Source organism: Grosmannia clavigera (genome assembly GCF_000143105.1).
Source record: "Grosmannia clavigera kw1407 unplaced genomic scaffold GCSC_144, whole genome shotgun sequence".
Taxonomy (NCBI): domain Eukaryota; kingdom Fungi; phylum Ascomycota; class Sordariomycetes; order Ophiostomatales; family Ophiostomataceae; genus Leptographium; species Leptographium clavigerum.
In genome coordinates, this window is record NW_014040797.1 from 1,532,941 (window position 1) to 1,552,532 (window position 19,592).

General features: G+C 55.5%; 7 protein-coding genes across 7 annotated transcripts; 6 read left to right on the forward strand and 1 right to left on the reverse strand.

Annotated features, from left to right (window-relative positions):
• Positions 1-2: 2 nt before the first annotated feature.
• Positions 3-1,357, reverse strand: CMQ_2669 (duf92 domain containing protein; the record flags this gene model as incomplete). Its single annotated transcript, XM_014316747.1, has 3 exons — positions 3-940; positions 1,012-1,102; positions 1,172-1,357. 3 exons carry the CDS (start codon positions 1,355-1,357, stop codon positions 3-5), a joined length of 1,215 nt encoding a protein of 404 aa, XP_014172222.1.
• A 577-nt stretch (positions 1,358-1,934) lies between these two features.
• On the forward strand, positions 1,935-2,571 carry CMQ_2964 (RNA polymerase 2 transcriptional; the record flags this gene model as incomplete). Its single annotated transcript, XM_014317042.1, has 3 exons — positions 1,935-2,108; positions 2,175-2,279; positions 2,356-2,571. 3 exons carry the CDS (start codon positions 1,935-1,937, stop codon positions 2,569-2,571), a joined length of 495 nt encoding a protein of 164 aa, XP_014172517.1.
• A 534-nt stretch (positions 2,572-3,105) lies between these two features.
• On the forward strand, positions 3,106-4,050 carry CMQ_3159 (O-methyltransferase family 3; the record flags this gene model as incomplete). The annotated part of the gene is made up of 4 exons (XM_014317237.1): positions 3,106-3,313; positions 3,380-3,422; positions 3,480-3,614; positions 3,675-4,050. 4 exons carry the CDS (start codon positions 3,106-3,108, stop codon positions 4,048-4,050), a joined length of 762 nt encoding a protein of 253 aa, XP_014172712.1.
• A 5,269-nt stretch (positions 4,051-9,319) lies between these two features.
• Positions 9,320-13,803, forward strand: CMQ_2529 (uncharacterized protein; the record flags this gene model as incomplete). Its single annotated transcript, XM_014316607.1, has 2 exons — positions 9,320-12,247; positions 12,319-13,803. 2 exons carry the CDS (start codon positions 9,320-9,322, stop codon positions 13,801-13,803), a joined length of 4,413 nt encoding a protein of 1,470 aa, XP_014172082.1.
• Positions 13,804-14,746: 943 nt separating this feature from the next.
• Positions 14,747-15,313, forward strand: CMQ_3077 (uncharacterized protein; the record flags this gene model as incomplete). The annotated part of the gene is made up of 2 exons (XM_014317155.1): positions 14,747-14,791; positions 14,864-15,313. The coding sequence occupies 2 exons, from the start codon at positions 14,747-14,749 to the stop codon at positions 15,311-15,313; spliced, it is 495 nt and encodes a 164-aa protein (XP_014172630.1).
• An 812-nt stretch (positions 15,314-16,125) lies between these two features.
• CMQ_2748 (uncharacterized protein) lies at positions 16,126-17,415 on the forward strand (the record flags this gene model as incomplete). The annotated part of the gene is made up of 2 exons (XM_014316826.1): positions 16,126-17,174; positions 17,253-17,415. The coding sequence occupies 2 exons, from the start codon at positions 16,126-16,128 to the stop codon at positions 17,413-17,415; spliced, it is 1,212 nt and encodes a 403-aa protein (XP_014172301.1).
• Positions 17,416-17,921: 506 nt separating this feature from the next.
• CMQ_2983 (autophagy protein) lies at positions 17,922-19,166 on the forward strand (the record flags this gene model as incomplete). Its single annotated transcript, XM_014317061.1, has 3 exons — positions 17,922-18,531; positions 18,702-18,911; positions 18,976-19,166. The coding sequence occupies 3 exons, from the start codon at positions 17,922-17,924 to the stop codon at positions 19,164-19,166; spliced, it is 1,011 nt and encodes a 336-aa protein (XP_014172536.1).
• Positions 19,167-19,592: the final 426 nt, after the last annotated feature.

The following is a 19,592-nucleotide window of genomic DNA, read 5'->3' on the forward strand; positions in this document are numbered from 1 at the left end:
ACTCATGGCCTCAGTACCGACTGCATCGGCACCCCCCAGTACCAGCCGGCAACATACATGGCGCCCACGCTCATGGTGCAGGCCATCAGGAAGTTGACGTCATTGTTGTCCAGCAGGTCCCAGCCATTCTCGACCACCCGGCTAGGCCTATAGTTGCCAAAGCTCGGCCGCCGGTGCTTGATGTGGACGTCGTATCGGTCCGGAATCGGCACTGCAGCCGCCTTCTTCGCGTCCATGGCCTCGTCGGTCGGGTCGGCCTCATCCTCCGAGACAGCCGCGGCCGGAGAGTCTGGATCGACGAGCGGACCATGCAGGTGAACATGCGGCTGCTCCTCCACGAGCACGCGCAGGCCGCCGCTGCCCTCGACGATCTTGCCGGACCGCACGTCGCGCACCGACCGCTGCAGCAGGCCGCCGAGCACCGAGTCCAGGACGCTGCCGAGGAGTCCCCAGACAGCCAGGCCGAGCATCAGCAACCGGCGCTCGCCGATGGTCCAGACGGCCGCGTCCCTGGTGGCCGTCGTGGCCGCCATCCCGCCAAAGAGGATCGGGTGCATGTCGGCCGCACAGGCCGGCAGGAAGAGCACGGCCGTCGTCACCACCACGGTCGAGCCCAGCAGTCCCGCGGCCAGGCCGCCGAGCGTGACGCCGCCGTTGGTGCCGCGCGGCACCTTGCGCAGTCGCAGCGACGTGATCAGCCGCGGCGTCTCGCCCGAGAGGATGCCCAGCTCGCTCGAGAAGGTGTCGGCAGCGACGCAGGCATAGTTGGCGATGATGCCGATCACCAGCAGATCGCCGCCCCACGCGTAGCAGAGCGCCCCCAGGGCTGCATCGGCTGGGCTGCCCGCATCGCGAAGCCCCACAATCGCCTTCTTTCGCTGGTGCAGCTGGTAGGCGTGCATGAGCGACAGGACCGACGCCACGAACGAGTTGGCAAACACTGCGTCGTCAGTACAGGACGGCGGAGGAGGACGGTGCGTCCGAAACAGCCGACCGGCCAGCCACTCTCACCTTGCGTGTGTGTCCTCGGTCCCTCGCCGCCACCACCGGTCGAAGGTCCGTCGGCCGGAAGCGTCAGCTTCGCCTTGACCTTCTCCTTGACCTGTGTCCGTCAGCAGGTGCGCACGAGGAGACTACGCGAGCGGGGCACACGCTCCCAGCAGCTGCTCACATGTGTAGCCCTAGTGCCGGCCAGGAAGAAGACGCCCAGCAGCACAAAAGGCAGATTCCATGGATGAACCGCGTGAGCGACAGCCGTCAGGAGGGCCGCCACGATGCCGGCCGGCGTGAGGCTTTTCTTGCTGTAGCTGCGATACAGCAGCGCCAGCGTGGCCGGCACTGCGATGATGGGCTTCATTTCCACTCTGCTTTGCTGCCTTTTTCTGTTTTTTTTGCTTCTTTTCGCCGTCTTTGTGTTTGCTAGCTTTCCACGTTGCCCAGTCGGCTGACAATACTTTATCTCTGCACAGATGGCAAGGTGGCCATTCTAACGCCTTCTCTAAAGGGAAGGAGCACGTTAGAGGAGGGAAGCTATAAGATTGGCAGAGGGGCAAGAGGAACGTCAGCCACAGCGCCCCACTCGCTACCCTCACTGCCATTACGTGCAGCATCACTTTCCGCCCAAGCTCAGCTGCCGGTTCATTTTCATCTTCAAGATACCCCGTATCATCGGTACTTTGTACACCAGTAAACACAAAAAGTTTCGTCTCGGCCCTGTCGCCTCGACCTGACTTCTTTCTTCGTTTCTCGGTTGCCCAAGTCCGCACCGTGCCAGTTGCTGCATCCCTCTCCTGTAGCACGTCGGATACGCGTCGCAAACCTGTAATATAGCGCGTCATCGCAGCGACCTCCGACACTCCAAGGCCAATCGACGCACAACACGTCACCTTTCCACCAGCCGCAATTTCCCACGACATCCCTGCTCTCTCACAGCCATGGGCAAGAACGATCGGAAGCGCTCGCTCGAGGAGAGCGGCGATGGCGATGCAAAGCTCTCGAAAAAGGCAGCTAGCGCTGATGTCGCTTCCGCGAAGGCTGTCCGGAAATCTGGCGACGCTTCCGGCGAGCCACACCGGGGCCAGGATGCCGAGGGCAATACCTATTGGGAGGTGTGTATTAGAGATGCTGGCTGCGCTGGTAGCTTGTGGCTTCCGTCTGGCTGACTCGCTCTTCAGCTCTCCAAGACGAGACGGGTAGGAATCTCGCAGTTCAAAAACAACACCCTGATTAATATCCGGGAATACTACGAGAGCGCTGGCCAGATGCGCCCTGGCAAGAAGGTGAGGCGGCGTGTTCCACTGGGTCTCTCGTTTTACTCGCTGGTCGCGCATGCTGATACACAGGGCCGACTCACAGGGAATCTCCTTGACCCTCGACCAGTTCAAGATGTTCATGAAGGCACTCCCGCACATCAAGGCCGAGCTGCAGAAAGACGGCATTGATACGGGTGGTGTGGAGGACGTGCCGGACGAGAGAGATGCGGTTGTTGCAGGCCCGTCTGCGACGAAAAAGACAAAGAAGGCTTCGGAAAAGGCAAACATCGACGCCACGTCGGACGAGGACTCTGATTGAGTGCAGGAAAGATCAGAGGGACATTGGCTACGACTTGTCTAAGGAACAACCATGGAGGATGAGAAAGAGGAGGAACATATGACGCAATACCCATCGTTCTGTTTGAAACATCTACGACGTACCTTTTTTCCACTTCGGGCCGCATTGACTGCGTGAGTGCGAGGCGGCGAGACGAGGCACACGACCTCCTGTTCCATTTCCATCTCCATTTTCGCGCCGGGAAACCAGTATTGCTCTTCGTACTGCCAGGCCGAACCGTGTAGAAACGACGCGAGTAGAGCCGAAGCGAGGCTATTCCTCTACCGGCCGCCGCTTATGCTGTGGCCTTACGTCAGTACCCAGAGCTAGGCCGGAGGAAGTGTGGAGGGTGTAAATACGACGCCAAGACCTGAGCAGCAGCGGCATCATCGGCTCTATCGCAACAAAGCGACGACCTCTCTTATAAAAACATGGCGCTGCCTTCCTCACGGCAGGCCTTGTCCATGCGAAATAAACACGCTTCCCACTCCCTCGCAGCTCACGCACATCGCCAAAATGAAGTCCAACGTTGCCACTCTGTTCCCCAACGTGAAGGTGGCTACAAATGTCATTGAGTATGCCGCGGCCAAGTCCGACATCCTGCCCGAGCCGCTGCTCAAGTACCATGCCTACATCCTGCGGCTGGAGCAGGCCGAGTTGACCATCTCCACGTTCCAGGCCCAGGCACTCAGCTTCCTGGCCAAAACGGCTGGAGCGAAACGTGGTAGGCTTCCGTAGTCTGTGCACCGTGCGGATGCTATGGAAATGGTGCTGACAACTCGCCCTGCAGTCTTGGAGATTGGCGTCTTCCGCGGCTTTTCCTCCATGGTCTGGTGAGACGCACGGCGTTCCCGAGAAGCAGCGATGCCGATGTGCTGACCCACCGTCAGGTCCAATGCAGTCGGCCCTAGCGGAACGGTCACTGGCCTGGAAATGGACGAAAAATATGCCGATTATGCCAGGCTCGGCTTTGCCGACGTTGGCGTGAAAAATGCAGAGATCATCGTCGGCGATGCCCTGAAAACGTATGTCCCCCTCGCATGAAACAGATGCTGCACCGACGATGCTGAGACCGGCACGGCCAGACTCGCCGCTCTGGACCCAGAGGAGCCGTACGACCTCATCTTCATCGACGCACAAAAGACCGGCTACCCCGCCTACCTCCAGACGATCCTGGAGAAGTCGGCACCGGGCGCGCCACGTCGTCTGCTGCGTCAGGGTGGCCTCATCGTCGCCGACAACGTGCTGCGGCGTGGCCTCGTCGCCGACTACAGCGCAGACAACCCGGCTGCCGTGAAGGCGGCGCATCTGGTTGCCGCGTCGGTCGACGGGAAGAGTGACAGCATCGAGGCCCTGAAGGCGCTGGACGCGTTCAGCTCGGCGATGCGGGAGAACAGCCGGATCGACTCGCTCTTGGTCCCGCTCTTTGACGGCATTGCGCTGGGCCGTCTGGAAGACTAAGCTCGGCCTGTCTTTCTGTGCCCTGGAGCTTAGCTTGAGCCACAATGCTCTGCCTTGCGTCAACTTGCCCTTTATTTTGGCTGACGAGTATGTTGCTACATTGTTGCCGTATCTGGAAACGAATGCTGTCATCTGCACAAACGTTCACACCGTCTGTAAAAGAACCCGCAGTGAACAATATATTAAACGCCACACAGCATAGGCGCGACGGGCCCTTGCTTCGATTCGTTGCAGTGACTGCGTACTTATACTTTCGGCGGCCAGAAGAGAGTGGCGAATATGCCAACCGACTGACGAGGACGGGTTATTGTACGGTAAGAGTTGCCGAGTATCCTCCTTCTGGCGCCACTTTAGCCAAATGGGCCGTTATCATGTCGATATAGCACATAGTAGGGAGCAAACATATCACGAGCCCCTTATGACGCACACACAAGGCGGTCTATTCGTCTAGCAAAGCAATTGCATGGCGGTGCCTGTGTGACGGGACCCTGTCAGAGCTGACAGTCATTTTCGCCGCCTGTCTTCGAGGCGGTCGGTGGTTAGAGGAATGAGCGCATACTCCGTAAGCTGAAGACGAACGGAGAAAACCATGGCTGCAGGCCGACCCACAGAGGGTGCCGACCGGAAACCGAATGTTCTCCTGCTGATCTGCCGCATCATACTCTACCAAGTACGATACGTCGGACGTCGTATTTTACACAGCATCTTATTTCGTAGAGAAGAACAGTCTCATGGCGTTCCATTGCAGCTGCAGGATCAGTGCATACTAATATCAAGCGCTGTCGGCGGAGCGCTGCAGTCACACCCGGGCCAGCTTCAGACGATGCATTTTCCGTATGCATCGTAGATTGTGGAGGCGGTCAAGTTGTGAAACTATCTAACAAGGCAACCCGGTGAATGATACGACGTACGGCCAGGGGGTAAACTTTGCATTCAGAGTGACCTACTTGTACAGGTAACTTACAAGCAGCAGATTCCCGAAAAGGAATGTTGTGGGGCTGTGCTTGTAAACAACTCGAACCCTCTTTTCGGATGTACCTACTCATGTGGAAGGTGCTGCGTAACGCAATACTAGTCTGTACGGTGGCGCATGGGTCGCCTTTCACATTCGCAGGCACACACGTGCGAGCACAGCTGAGTACCATGGTACAGAAAAGCACAGGTACGGACAGAGTACTCCGTACATGCTCCGTAGTATGTAAGACACTGCGAGTACGCCAAGTCGAGCGGGCCAAATCAGACTTGCCTTCTAAAAAAGGGTTTCTCGCCAGGTGTATGACCCCATTTGCCTCTAGGTCTCCACCGCCGAAGATACGGTACGGGAGCATCGTTGGATTGTCGCATACTCCGTAGTCTCGAGACACAGACCCTGGAAGGGGCCCATGTACGGAGTGCGAGTAAGATAGGAGCACGATACAGCCCACTATCCCTACGATGTTGTACAGATTAATGCTCCGTAAATACACTACAAAGATACCTTGCCTCCTTGCCTCCTTGCCTCCTTGCCTAGAAAAAGTGAGCCCACATCCCATCTGGAGAAAATTTGGATCTACGTTTGGACGAATAAAAAAGGGGAACAATCCCCAAGAGGTTTAGCACATCAAAGTACTTGTATCTTACTACGAGTAATGCCTGCGACTATCCGTGCTCGTATCTCCGCAATAAAGTAATCATAAAACGCCTTTCCTGGCCCTCAAACCGTTTTATTTTCAACGTCCTGCTAGAATCATAACAGTCAAGCGACTCCTACGCTAGGGAAATGGGCAAATTTATGGACTAGTGGAAATAGAACAATGGCAATCGTGAAACTGGCATCATATATTCCGGCCCAATTGCAAGACCCACAATAAACTTTTGCCTTGCGTAGCGTCTTCGCCTGTGACAGAATTAACATGCGAATACGCCAGAAGCATATCTTCCAACCGAATGGACTGGTATCTTTCGTGTACGGCGCCTGTTGGTTCTAAAAAAGACAGACTTGCAGAGGTGGGGGCCGTTTCGGATAGACCAACCGAGGCGGCTGAAGGTTTTCAACTACGTATCTTACTATGTAAGATAAGAACAACGGCAGCATGAATTTATCTACTCTGTATACATCTTACAGGCCTACTCTGCGAGATGCATAGTAAATGGGTGCGTTAAAGTAAAGTAGAAATATGGCCCTGTTTCGCCACGCGGACAAAAATATACGGTATATAGACATGACTGATTCACTTGGCAAAGGGACAAAAAGATAAGGACGACGCTGAAGAAGTTAAAGGCCGTCGAGATACCGCCAGCGCCGCTTTGGGACGAGCACTACGAGAATTAGCGCGCACGGTCGTGTATAACGGCAAGATGACCACAGCGTCGTGACTTGCTAGAATCGATACTAATTCAGTAGTGTGCCAATGGCCAGAGGCTATAAAACTTGACTCGGCCGGGTCGGCGTTCCGAGCAGTAACTAGCGTCTTTCGGGCCTGTTCTGGAGTATGACTAATAACAGGACGTCGTGTTCCCTTCTGGAACTGGTGTTCTTTGGCATGTAGCACCCGAAGAGCAGTGGATGGAGATGATCAATATTGACAATCCTCGGCTCTGTCGAGCCGGGTCGGAGGGTCGTCAGAGGCGACAATAATTGCATCGCATTGCGTTTCCCCTCTCGCATCCACCTCTCTGCACAGACATAATCGGCTCCACCGCGAAAATTACCATGCACACAGTATGACGAGTCTCTTGCCGTGCCGAGTGCTCGGCCAGCAGAACTGACAGGTCGTGTCTGGCACCCATCGTCGGCACTGCCGCTGCCAGGGCCACCGAAGAGAATTTGGGTCATGGCCCTCACGTGTGTTTCGTGTTGTTTCGTGCGTTTCGTCTAATCGAGCCAACGGCACTGTTGCTCTAGACGGCAACCGGCAACGATAACAAAATCCCACAGCGTATTACACATACATGCATTTCGCCTGGGAGCGCGTGATGCCACGGCGCATGTCCAGTCTTGACGAAACCCTCAGCTCGCGCAAGACAAAGGCTATACGACGTACGGAGTAGGTAGTGTTCACCAGCTGGCCCCAAATTGTTCACGCTTTACGGAGTACTGTCTTCCCATTTGAGTGCTTCCCCTGCCTTAGCGGCTTGGATTTCTCCCCTTTGCGATTTATGGGGCCGATAGGCTCCATTATAGGTCGTCTGTCCACTATACTATGTAGCCCCCCGACGACCTTTTCCCTATGGACTTCTCCTTGCACTAGCGGCCCCGTACTTTTATGCCTAGCATTTGGACGGAAAGCCAGGACTAACGTTTCTCTCCGTGACCCATGGGCAGGTTTGACAAGCTCCCTCGTTCCTGCCCTCCACGTTCGTTGGATCAATTGCCCCATGTATCCCAACCCCCCTTTTTCCCATCACCACGAAAATATCGCTCTGGCAGGCCCTTTTGACCAACCTCCTCCCCGGCGTCGATCGCCGTTGTGGGAAAATTGTACCTTTCTCAAGCCACTTGCGAGTACGAGCGCATGCGAAGCAGGGAAAACTCCTTTGACACTGCCTCCAAGCTCCCATCCCGCTCGTACTCCGCAACTTACGAGTACAGGCTCGGAAATACAAGCAAACTGTAATTACTGCTCTACGCTCCTTAACCTCCTGTTTCTCTCTCTTCCACCCGTCGACACACTTTCTTTCCCACTACCGGGCTCAACGTTCCTATCATTCGTTTCAACTTCTACGACTCAGCTCGTGTGCACATTCTCTCTCTTTTCCCCCTTTATCCCGTCCCTCGGTCCTTGTTCGTTCTCGCTCGGTGTGATCGGTTTTTGTTCAAGCCACCCGCCGATCAAAGTCAAGATCGTCACGTCAGCCTTCCTATTCAGCTGCATCTACGAGTACGACTACGAGTAACAGGCCCACGTCCAGACATACACTTTCCTTTATTCCGGCCGCCTCGCCTCGCACCGGGAGCTGACCATATCAAACGCTCTACAGCGACAAGCCACAATACATCGTTTTCTGTTTTGAATTGAATGTAAGTCAATGTCTTGAGAGGATCATACCCACTGCCTATCAATCTGTCGCTTGTCGGCCAGCTTACCGTCTTGGCCGACGACCCTTTTGCGCAATATTCCCTGCACCCCCTCTTATCTTTCCCAATGCCCTTCCGGCAGCCCGATGTTCCATAGACCAATTTATGGGCTTGCCATGACCCCGGCCACCTGCGACCTGTCGACAAACTAGAGGAGTAAATAGTATAGCCAGGAGGTTCAACAAGCCAAGGCATGAATGGCAATATTGCAGCAGACACATACTCAAGCGCGCAAACCATTTCCGAGACGCAACATCTGCCGGACCTTTTCTCACTGCCCCGAAGCCAAGTTCAGACAGGAGACGGTGGCAACTTGTCGGATGGCAGATGCATGCACACGCATACGAGTACAACTTCCACATCGACTGCAGTTCACTCCTGACCGCCCTGCTCTGTTGCATTGCAGCTTAGCCCCTCTGAGCGCATTTCCCCTGACCATTCTCTCATACCTTTCTCTATCATTACCTCGTTCTCCCGCTTTCCGTTTACGCCCGCTGCTTTCCACCGAGCTTTGTTTTCGGACCTTGCACGAATTGCACGAATACGTCCTGTCGAGCCGTCCACCCCTGGTGGATCATATATGCTTTCCCCATCAATTTCACGACTTCACTGTTTCACCTATTTTTGCCTTCATCTGGAGGAAGAACCGCTAATCGCATGCAGCCTCTCCCGTTCTACACCCTCACCCTCACCCTTCCCCACCAAGCTGGTGGGAACAGAAGGACAAAAGAGAAAAGAGGCAAACGAAGACAAGACAGTCTTTTCTTGGAAATCCAATATTCTGTACGTGCACCCAATTTCCCACTGCCGTCATTCCTGGAAGCGCCGATTTTGTCTGGATCTGTGCGACTATACTCGCATTTGTTTTCTTTCCATCCAATCCATCATCTCCGAGCCGCAAGCCACCTCCGGCCCATTGCAGATCACAACGCACCGTTCCACCCCTACCACCGTCTTTCTGGGCGGACCTGACTGACCAGCTTACAGTGCAGAGCCAAATCCTGGCTTCTTTTCCAGCAGGGAACTGGGAAAGGCAGAACAAGCGATCCATCAGCAGTACCTGAAAAAGGCAACACCAATTGACTGAAGCGTCAACATCAGGATAAGCAGCCACGCGGCTAACAGGGCGAGCACTGTTCCACAGCTAGTCCCCGACTCGCGCACCCTTTTCTTACTTTTCATTCCCCCTGTGGGACGAACATATAAAGCGAAATGAGCCGTCCTTCTAATGAGGCGGGCGCGCCTCGACCTGCCTCTGGCCTCGCCTCTCACAACAACATCCGATCACGAGCCCATAGCATCTCGAGTGACCGACCATCTACCGTCGGCTACGGCTTGATGTCGCCACCGATATCTGTCTCTCCGGAGGCAGCTTTCATTGCTGCCTCGGCTGCCTCCCAGATCGTCACAAACGACCATGACAGCCACGCCAACACCTGGTACGATGAGCATGGCATTGAGCCATCAGGGGAGACGGCCATCGTCACTAATGCAGCACTGCAACTCATCAACAACTTTCTTGATCAGCTTCTCTTCAGCTTTCTCTCTCTTTCCCATTCCACGTCTCTCGCAGCTTTACGCCCTGCCGTCACCGAGGTTCTCAAGCCGAAGCTTGCAAAAGATGCCATCAACCAGGCTGACGAGGAGCTGCGAGAATACCTTGGGGGTGGAGACGATGACGACATGCTCCAGTCACAGCGGCCCACTTCGGCGAAGGACTGGGATGTAGAACTTGTCTGGAAACGCACACGCCTTCGCTGCATGGTCTATTCGTCGCTGGGCGACTTAGAGGAGGAAGATGAGGACCTTTACATGGAGCAGGAGCATCTCGAAACTGCCCACGATCCCACAAGTGAGACGGTGTCTCCAGCTGTGTCAATTTTCCTGACATCGATTCTTGAATTCATGGCCGAACAGGCTTTGATTTCGGCTAGTCAAGCTGCCTTCCATCGCATGCGCTTTATATACGAGAAAGACCGCAGGGACCCCACCTCACCAAGACCAACACTAATCGCAAATCGAATTACAGTTGAGGAGGTTGACATGGAGCGCGTCGCATTTGATCGTACCATTGGGCGGCTGTGGCGATCATGGAAGAAGAGAATAAGGTCTCCCACGATCGATGTCCACCACTCCTTGCCGGGACCATTCTCGGACGATGCCAGCCGCCCGAGTATACATTTGAGGCAGTACAGTGAAAACGTCGAGGAAGGCGCCAATGCTAAGCTGGCTTCTGAGCTAGTTGAGGCTGAAAACAACAGAACAAAGAATGAGCCCCGACAGTTGACAAAGGAAGACGGCCACAATGCAGTGCAGATACAAGAACAATCAGAACATTCGCCACAACACATCGTGATACCGCTTTCAGAAAGGGCCACAGCCTATATGACAAACGAAGAATGGCTGAGCGCAGCCATTGCGGTGCCCCTACCGACCAACGAGAGGGATATCGCCGAGATCCTCATCCCTGGCTTCACCCACTATGACGACGAAGAGGCGCCCGTGGACCGTGATGATGGAATCGACGTTCAGGTTGGTAAGAAGTGGGGAAGACTAGACGATAAGGGACGACGACCACAGAGTCTCTTGATCCCACCAAGTGCTCTTACGATTGGACTGCCCACTCCTACTACATCCGAACCACACACACCCGAGTTGCCTTCTCGGAAACGAGCAAACTCACTGCCAACGCCTACAACGTCACCCTTCTCATCTCCACGGACGAAGCGGGTCAAGGCTGCCGAAGGCGATTCTCTAGCTGCTATGGAGGAAGCCGCTCCGGTCTCAGAAGAGGCAAACGCAGAGGGTGCGAAAGAATACGTAGCACCTGATAGTAAGCAGAAGCGCGGTAGACTGGTTCCTCCTCTTATCACCACCACAATCGGGGCAGCTATAACCACAAACTCGGCGAGAGCGGTTCCTATAGCCGGTATGATGACTGAGGAGCAGTCGGACAACGGCGATGAAATCGATGAGGAGTTTGATGAGTTTACAGAGGAGCCTGAGATTCTCACATCTTCTCGCATTTCTATTTCCGGCCGCAGCAACTCTCCGACCACGTCCGACCTAGGACGACCACTGTCCATCTGTCCGATTCTCTCCCCTGGCTCGCCGAACCCGCATTCGCCTCGGGTCATCGATGTTACTGGTCCCCGCAGCCCCATCTCGAGATCGAGGGGTAGCTCGATTGACGCACAAGATATGGTGCTGTCTCTGTCGCGCGTCAGTGATCTTTCCCGCGCCAGCAGCATCTCAACTCAGCCTATTGCTGAAGAGGATCACAGCCCCTCAGAGGCAACAGCTGCGCCAAAGGTGCCTTTGATCGGCGTGAAAACGCCGAGGGCCTACAAGAGCGAGTCGATATCCGAAGCTGAAGAAGCCGATGCCGAGCCAGTACAGAGCACGCGCAAAATTGAAACCGTTTCAGCTCTTGCTGTGATGCCGAAGCCAATAGAGGCAGTACAAGCCCAGCCGCAATTGACCGAACCGGTCAAGGATTCTGCTGTCTCAGCTGATGCTTACTCGACCCCGATTTCGTCACCGCTACACCCGTTGCCGCCTCCACTGGATTCTAATTATGGTACTAAGGTTACGATCCTGGGCCCCACGGCACTGTCCGGCAGCTTCTTCATCGACGACACACAACAAGACGATGTAGCAGAGCAGCCACAGGAAATTTCAAAAGTAGCCCCGATTTCGATTCCCGAACGCAGCTCGAAACGTGAGGCGTTCAATGCTTCCTCCGTGACAGCAGCTGCAGTAACAGTTGCGGTTGCAACTGCTGCCAGTGCGGGCAGTTTTGTCCAACGCTCCAGGTCCCTACGAGAAACACGTTCTCCTCTCGGTGCTTCGGAGCGCCCCTTGTCTATCATCAGCCAAGAACCGGACGTGCTGACCGAGGCTAATCAATCTCAAATGCACGCTCAGTCGTCAGCACAGTCCCCATCAAGCGATGCTCAGCCGAGTCATACAGCGGATTCTTCGATGTCGTCGATAGGAAGTAAACTGAAGCCAGTGCGAACGTCTGAAGAAAACATTGTCATCCGGTCTGAGGATGTTGCTCGCAACTTTGAACAGCTCATCCAAAGCGACCAAACGATCCAGTACACTCTTACACCCGAGAACATGCGTGATATAGATGTGAGCTACTGCCAAATTTCCAGATTCTGACTGGACTGCCACAGACGTACTAACCATGCCCAACACTACAGGCAACAAGGTCTTCGTATGAAGGAAGCATCCTGCCAAAGAGCAGGAGAAGCGAGGATACTCGGCCAACTGGCGACCGATCGCGGTCATCATCGTTGGCCACCAACAAGCAGTCAGACATCAGACGATCGCCGTCTATTGCCTCGCGGACAACGGCAAACGAAGCGTTATCAGCAGAGACGACACAGAACCAACGGCTGAATGGCCCAGTGCCGCGCCTACCACATCGCCTTACGGCGTCGGTGTCATCTGCATCGTTGAGATCGCGACCCAACGCGCCACAGGCCCGAGATGCCAGAATCCCTCAAGAATCGCTTGCGGATTTCGCCGAGTTCATCCGGGCTACGGGCCCGTCGGTTGATGAGGGGCGCAGTGCAGTGCTGCGTAAGAACAGCGGTGGTGGTGGCGGAAGGCCAACAACCAGTACTTCACGCAATGTCAGCAGCCCAGCAACGATGATCAAGAGTAGTCTCGGCAGGAAATTGTCGGCGGCTGGAAGCAGCCGTTCACGTTTCCAGGCGCGCGGGGCGACAGTAGACTACAAGGACGACAAGTCTGATCTGATCGACTTCATTCGCCGCGGACCTCCAGAGACAGCCGAAAACCCTCGGATCCCTCGGACAGTGGCCCCATTCCAGACTCCGATGGATTCAGACCAGATGGCAGGCGCAGCCGGTGGTCGGGCGGTCGATGCCACGATCTCCAGTCTCCGCTACAGCGCATCCACCAATGTGACGGAAAGCTCGGTGAACTCGTCGACCGGTCTTCTCAGGAACAAGGCTTCGCCACCTGGCGGTGCGGTCAGCAATAATAACACGTTTGACGCACCGGATGCAATGCCGAAGCGGAAGACGCGCCGGGTCAAGGATCCCTATGCGATTGATCTGAGCGACGAGGATGATGAAGAACTGTACGCCAGTGTTGGGCGTGGACCCAAGCCGGCGGCCAAGGAAGAGAGTCTGCTGGACTTCCTGAACAGTGTTCCGCCACCACCGGAGCCGCAGCGACGACCTTTCGACGTTCCGCAGACACGATCACAGAAACAGGCACCGCGAAAGAAGGCGAGCACGTCAAGCCTGATGTCACGGTTTGCTTGGGGCAGCAGCAGTCATAGTCACTCCGGAAGCACGGGCGGACGCGGACTATTCTCCAGCAGCGGTGGAGAAGGGAGCTCGTTCAAGGGCAGCAGATCGGAAGCGCGATCGTTGAGCAGTCGTGCTGGGTCGGCCATCATGGGTCGTGGACACGTTCCGATTCAGGCGCACATTCCGGAGAACGTGGACAAGTACGGTACAACGACGGTGGTGTCTAGCACTACCAATGGGGTGAGCACCAGCCTTAACAACAACACCGGTACTGCTGGAAGCTCTGGGCGGGTGCTAGGAAAGAAGTATGAGCCACGAGAGGCTCAGAATGTGCCGTCTGCTACGCGAGACCTGGCCGAGTTCTTCCGCAATTCTGGGCCAGCACAGCCGCAACGAGGGTAATGGATTGGTGGTTTTCAGAAAGTGTTGTTTTGTTCTATTTTCTGTCTTGAATTGCTTGTAGGCTACGATTCTGTTTTCATTCTCGACATGGTTTCTCGGCTTGATTCACTTTTGTATCCATCTAGCGCAAATGTGCAAAGGCGGTACGATGATTTGTATGTCCAGGCAAAGTGCCGGCAGGGTTGTTTCCTTTCTTTATAGTACTGTGGATGCGGGGTTGTTCATTGTCATTGTCTCGCGGGCGCTGTCTCGAGCATCTTACGCCGTGGAAAGACACGGACAGCTTCCATTCTTATCTTGTTTTGTCCCATCTTATACCTTTTTGTTTTATCTATGTACAGATTCCTTGTACTTGAAATTTTTGGAAATAAAGCCAAAGAGCGAATCGAGTGTCATCGGCTGGGCCTTGGAAACGCATTGTCGACCTGAAAGCTGTCGAGCTACAGATGTTACGTAAAGTAATTGGTTGATTGTTCGCCTGACGTCATATGACATGCTGGCATGGAGAGGGAGCCAACGAGAAGGGTTCACCAAATGCAGCGTTCGACCAAAGAAAACGGCACCCTCTGTCCGGCCGGAGAGGCAGGATTGGCAGGATCGATCATGCGAGAAGACCGTTGTTCACGGCTTGCTGCAGCACGCAGACATGGATCGGGAAATGGGCGTCATGATCGAACAGTCTGGAGGCCTGGCCCGAGCAGGCTCACCCAAGCTAGGACCACCAGACTTGCAAGTTGGTGGGGAGCCCGGACAGCCAAGAAAAAGCATGTTGCTCGGATGATCAGTCTTGGCCAGGATCGTCACACTGCAGTTGTGAAGCTTCGCTTCTAGATCGACTGGCACTGGGAATAAATACGTCGCGCCATATGGCTACAATCGCCGGTGCAGCTGTCCAGCGGTATTTCTTTTCACCACACATAACATACCACGCCTTATTTTCGACATGTTGTTGGCAGACCTACTTAGCATGGCTCTCCGCCTGGCAGAGGTGAGTACTTCTCCTGACGGTTGTTGAACGGAGAAGCTGTGTGGAAGTGCCGATGTCTAAGACGAACTCTAGCTGGCGTTTGCAGCCATTGTGGCCGGCCTCTCGGGCAGCTACCTGCACTCGATGCGCGGCACGTCGTCGTGGCACCTGCGGCGGTTCATCTATGCCGAGGTGGTGGCTGGACTTTCGATCCTGCTGTCGATTGTGTGGCTCTTCCCGTTTGCGGGCAGCTTCATCCACTGGCCGGTCGACATCGTCCTGGCGGCTACCTGGTTTACCGTGTTTGGGCTGCTGGTCAACTGGCTGCACGGTTCGTGTGGCTCCGTGTTCGACTGGCACGGCATCGCGCTGCGTGGCAGCGCAGCCTGTCCGAAGTGGAAGGCCGACATTGCCTTTAGCTTCCTGTCGGCCATCTGCTGGCTCGTGTCGGGCCTGCTGGGCATCTACCGGGTCCACCGCCGCCGCTCGGCTCCCGCAGAGGCGCAGCAGCGCCGTGGACGTTGGTACCGAGCGCGTGTATGAAGCAAGGGGCACAAAGGGCTGTTGATGTATTGATGTGATGCAATGGTGTGCTTGTGTGCTTACTAAGCGAATCCGTGTATCCTTGTATCCTTGTATCTATGTACTGCCAGTCTATTATTAGCAAGCCGAAATTGACTACCAAGGAAAGAACGACGCGGCGAACAAGAATAATGTTGAAAATAGCCAGGCAAATGTATCATGTCCAAAATCTTGTCGTGATCTTGCCGTAGAAAAAGCACAAGGGCGCCAGCCGTGATGATCCCCATGATGTTCTTTGTCGCAGCAAATCGATTGTCCAGGCCGCACAAGCGGCATTCCGTCATGGAAGGGAGCTAGAGCTCTGTTCGCAATGCGGTCATGTCAGGAGAGGTGAAGTTGGGTTTTATTTGCCACCAGCGGCATCTTGGCCATTTGTGCTTTCAACTTGGCTAACACGCGGTAAGGTGGAGATGATCGGCGCTAACAGCTCCTCATTCCGGCCCTGTGCTCGAGCTCGATCACGCCTTTGACAATTGCCTGGTTCTAGACAAACGGCGGTTTCCAAGTATTTGCCATCATGACGACACCTTGCTGGCGTGTGAACAAGGGCGACTTGGTTGATGACGACGACTAAGCCGAGAGTTTCTGTGGCACAGAGTCGAGGCAGATCTCGCGGCATGACGACATGGTCTTGTCAAGAAGCATCAGGTATATAAAGGGAGTATGGGATACCTGTTCTGGCCATGAAAGTTTGATATCAGTATCACCGTTTACAATTACATTGTTCCATCAATCATTAGCACAATTATCACCTTCCATTTAAACCATCAACCATGTCTTCCATCGTCAATAAGATCAAGGAGGTTGTCAACCCGGACAAGAACAGCGACAGCACTTCGGGCAGCCATGGCTCCGGCCACCACAACAACGGCCGTCACGACAACGTCTCATCACAGCCGCGCACCGATGCCAGCAGCGGTGCTTTTGACAGCACTGGCACCCAGGCCGGTGTAGGAGGTGCTCAGGGCCACAGCAGCCGCCAGACAGCCGGCCAGACTGGACGCACGACTGGCCAAGCCAGCCGCACCAGCCAGATTCAGGCTGACCAGACGGCTGGCGGCCTTGATGGCAGCGACAGCTACACATATGGCGGTGCAGACGCCTCGAGCGGCGGAGTTGGAAATCTGTCAGGTGGCGGCATCGGCAGCGGTGGTGCTGTTGGGGGGCGAACAGCCGGCCACACCGGATCTGGAGTCGCCGGTGGCCGGACGACGGCGGGTACCACGGGGGGCGGCGCAGCCCAGGACCCATCGTATGCCAGCGGTGGCCTCCAGGACGACACGTATGGCAGCGGCGTCGCTGGCGGCCGGAACACAACGGGCGCCACGGGTGGTTTCCAGGACGATTCATTCGGAAGCAGCCACAATGCTGGCCGGAACAAGACTGGCGCCTCAGGCGGTCGTCTGGCCCAAGACCAGTCGTTTGCCAGCGGTGGCCTTCAGGACGAGACCTACGGAAGCAACATCAGTGGCGGCCGGAACACAACGGGCGCCACGGGCGGTTTCCAGGACGACTCATTTGGAAGCAGCCACAATGCCGGCCGAAACACAACTGGCGCTACAGGCGGTCGTCTGGCCCAGGACCCCTCATATGCCAGCGGCGGCGGCGGTGTCGGCGGACTACAGGACGACACGTATGGCAGCAGCAATACAGCTGGAGGTGTCGCCGGCAGCGGTGGCAACCTTGGTGCCCGCGTTAAGAACACTGCACAGCAGTACGGCGATAAGCTGACGGGCGGTCACAATTCCGGAGCCACAAGCGGTCGCACTGCTGGCGGCCGCGGTGGTGCCAGCAATTTTGACGGCAACGATCAGAGCTACTAGTATGTGGGTGAGTTTTCTAATGGATTTTCATCGATTCGAGACAAACAGTCGGCTGACTCGCAAAGCAATTCAACTAGCGCCGGTTCTGGTTCTGTCGATCCGACAGACGCTGCTCACGTGCCCCCCTCCGTGCTGAGGAAGCATTTGGGCGAGCCGTCCATTGCGCACGGCGATCACGGCCATGAACGGGCGCGGCGCAACAGCTCGAACACGCACCAGGAGTCATTTCGGGGCATTTGATGTCGTCCTAAAACTTGAAAATGTGCACATGTATTATTATCATTAGACAACAATTTAGCTCCTTTAAAATGAGATGTGGATGCAATCTGGGCGATTATAGTTGCATAAAGTGACGTCAGTGAGGCTCTGAGAATTGCTGGCCAATCACGTGCAGTGTCAAAATTTATGCGTTGCTCTTATCTTATCGACCCCGCGATTCCAATACATAGCTGTCCGCAGCCTTGGCCGAATAGGCAGTTGCTCATTTCTTCCACCACCCAACATGTTTGGTCACACAACCTCATCTTTTTTCTGCTCTGGCAATCGCGTTTCTGGCAGTGCAATGGGACGTCGCACAGCAGAATTGCACGCGTAGGCAGGCAATGATCAGAGAGGCGTGTTTATGAGGAGACATACGACGCCTGGCGGAGTCTTTTGTCCGACGCCTAATATCCACACCGTCATCACGTTCTGACAGCGACCACCCCCCAACACGACACTCGTCATTAAGACAGATCTCGCGACACATGGCCTCTCCGTCGATGCGACGGCCGGCTGGGAGCACGCGGATCAGCCAGCATGGGGCGTCGACCAGCGCGGCCGCCCCGGGCGCATCGCTCGCGCGGATCCTCTGGAGACGACGCGTTCCGCTGCTGATTACCCACGCGTCATTGGGCGGGTTTCCAGGCGAGTGTTCAGACGGCTCTCCGTCTTCGTCTTCCGCCCCGGCTCCGGCTCCTCTCGTCTTTGCCGCGTCGGTCCCTCGCTTCGGCTACCTCGCCCAGCTGCTGCCGCGGCTGTCGGCCTTTTTCGGCCGACCCTGCTCCAGCTTCCAGTACGAGAACGTGCCGCTGCGCAACCTGCCGCTCGGCCTGCTGATGGACCTCTACCTGCCACCGTCGACGACAGATGAGTCGGTCGCCGAGGCCGGGGCCGAGGCCGAGCCGGCGACAGGCAGAGGCGGCCGGCGGCGGCTGCCCTGGCGGCTGGTCGTCGCCGACGGCGAGGCCTGGCACCTCGGCGACACCTTTCTCAACGGGGCCAAGGAGGCTGACTACGTGCGGTACGGCAGCGCGAAGCAGATCATGAGCCTGAGCAAGGCCAACACAGAGGCTCTCTGGGAGGCTATCCAGGACAGTACGTTAACCTTTCTTTCTTTTTTTTTGCTTTGTTTCTTTCCTTCCTTCTTTCTTGAATTCATTTTTTTTTCCTTTTTTCTTTCCTTCTTTTTCTTCTTTTCTTCTTTTCTCTTTTCTCTTTTCTCTTTCTCCTTTCCCCCTTTTCCCTTCTCCCCTGCTAATGACCAGATGACTATGCCACCTTCTCCCGCGTCAACAACCTGCTGCTCAACGCAGCCGCCCCCCTAAAACACATCCCCCTACGCATCTTCATCCCCTCAACCGCACCACCAAAGCGGTCGGTCCTGTCGACACAATCAGCCGCCGCTGAGACACCTCCCTACATCCCCGGATCCTACAAAATCATGCAGCCCCTGGTGGCGCCTCGCCTTGGCAACCGTACGCCACGCCTTTCTCCTCTCAAACGTCTGCTGATTCTGAACTGCCTCACTAACCCCAACAGGACAACCCCAAACGCTCGGCGCTGCCCTACGCAATCTCCTCCCGCTGCTCTTTCCCAGCAGCCGTGATCCCGTTCTGGCCAACGTGGTCTTGCACGGCGCTTCCGTGCCGTTCCACACTCCTCTCGAAGAGCTGATGCGCGAGGCTGCCTATCCCGACGGCTGGCTGGCCCTCGTCGTCGTGCTCTTGTAGACAAGCTCATCCATCTCTCTTTCCTTCCTTTCTCCTTTTCCTATCGGTACCATCTTTCCTGGCCGGTCCAGCTTCATAGATGTCCACACGAGAAAGTCACGGCTGCAGTCTTTGGTCACGGGCTGAGCATAAACTGCTTCATATTGGAAAATAACAACGGAGTCGTTCCTCCTTCCTGGGACTTCACCAAGTGCACAGCAAAGGCTCTTCATGCTCGCTCCAAGTAGGCTATGCCAAAATAGTAAAGCAAATGGGCCATCGCCCTTCAAAAACCCATTCGTACAGTTGCTTGCCAAACCAGCCGCCTCTCCAGGCAACAAATAGCCCCCCAAAATCAGGAAGCCGCCACAATAAAAAGACAAGGCCAAAATACAAAACGTGCCCAAAATGCTGCCAAAATGTTGAATATAACACGTAAAATATACG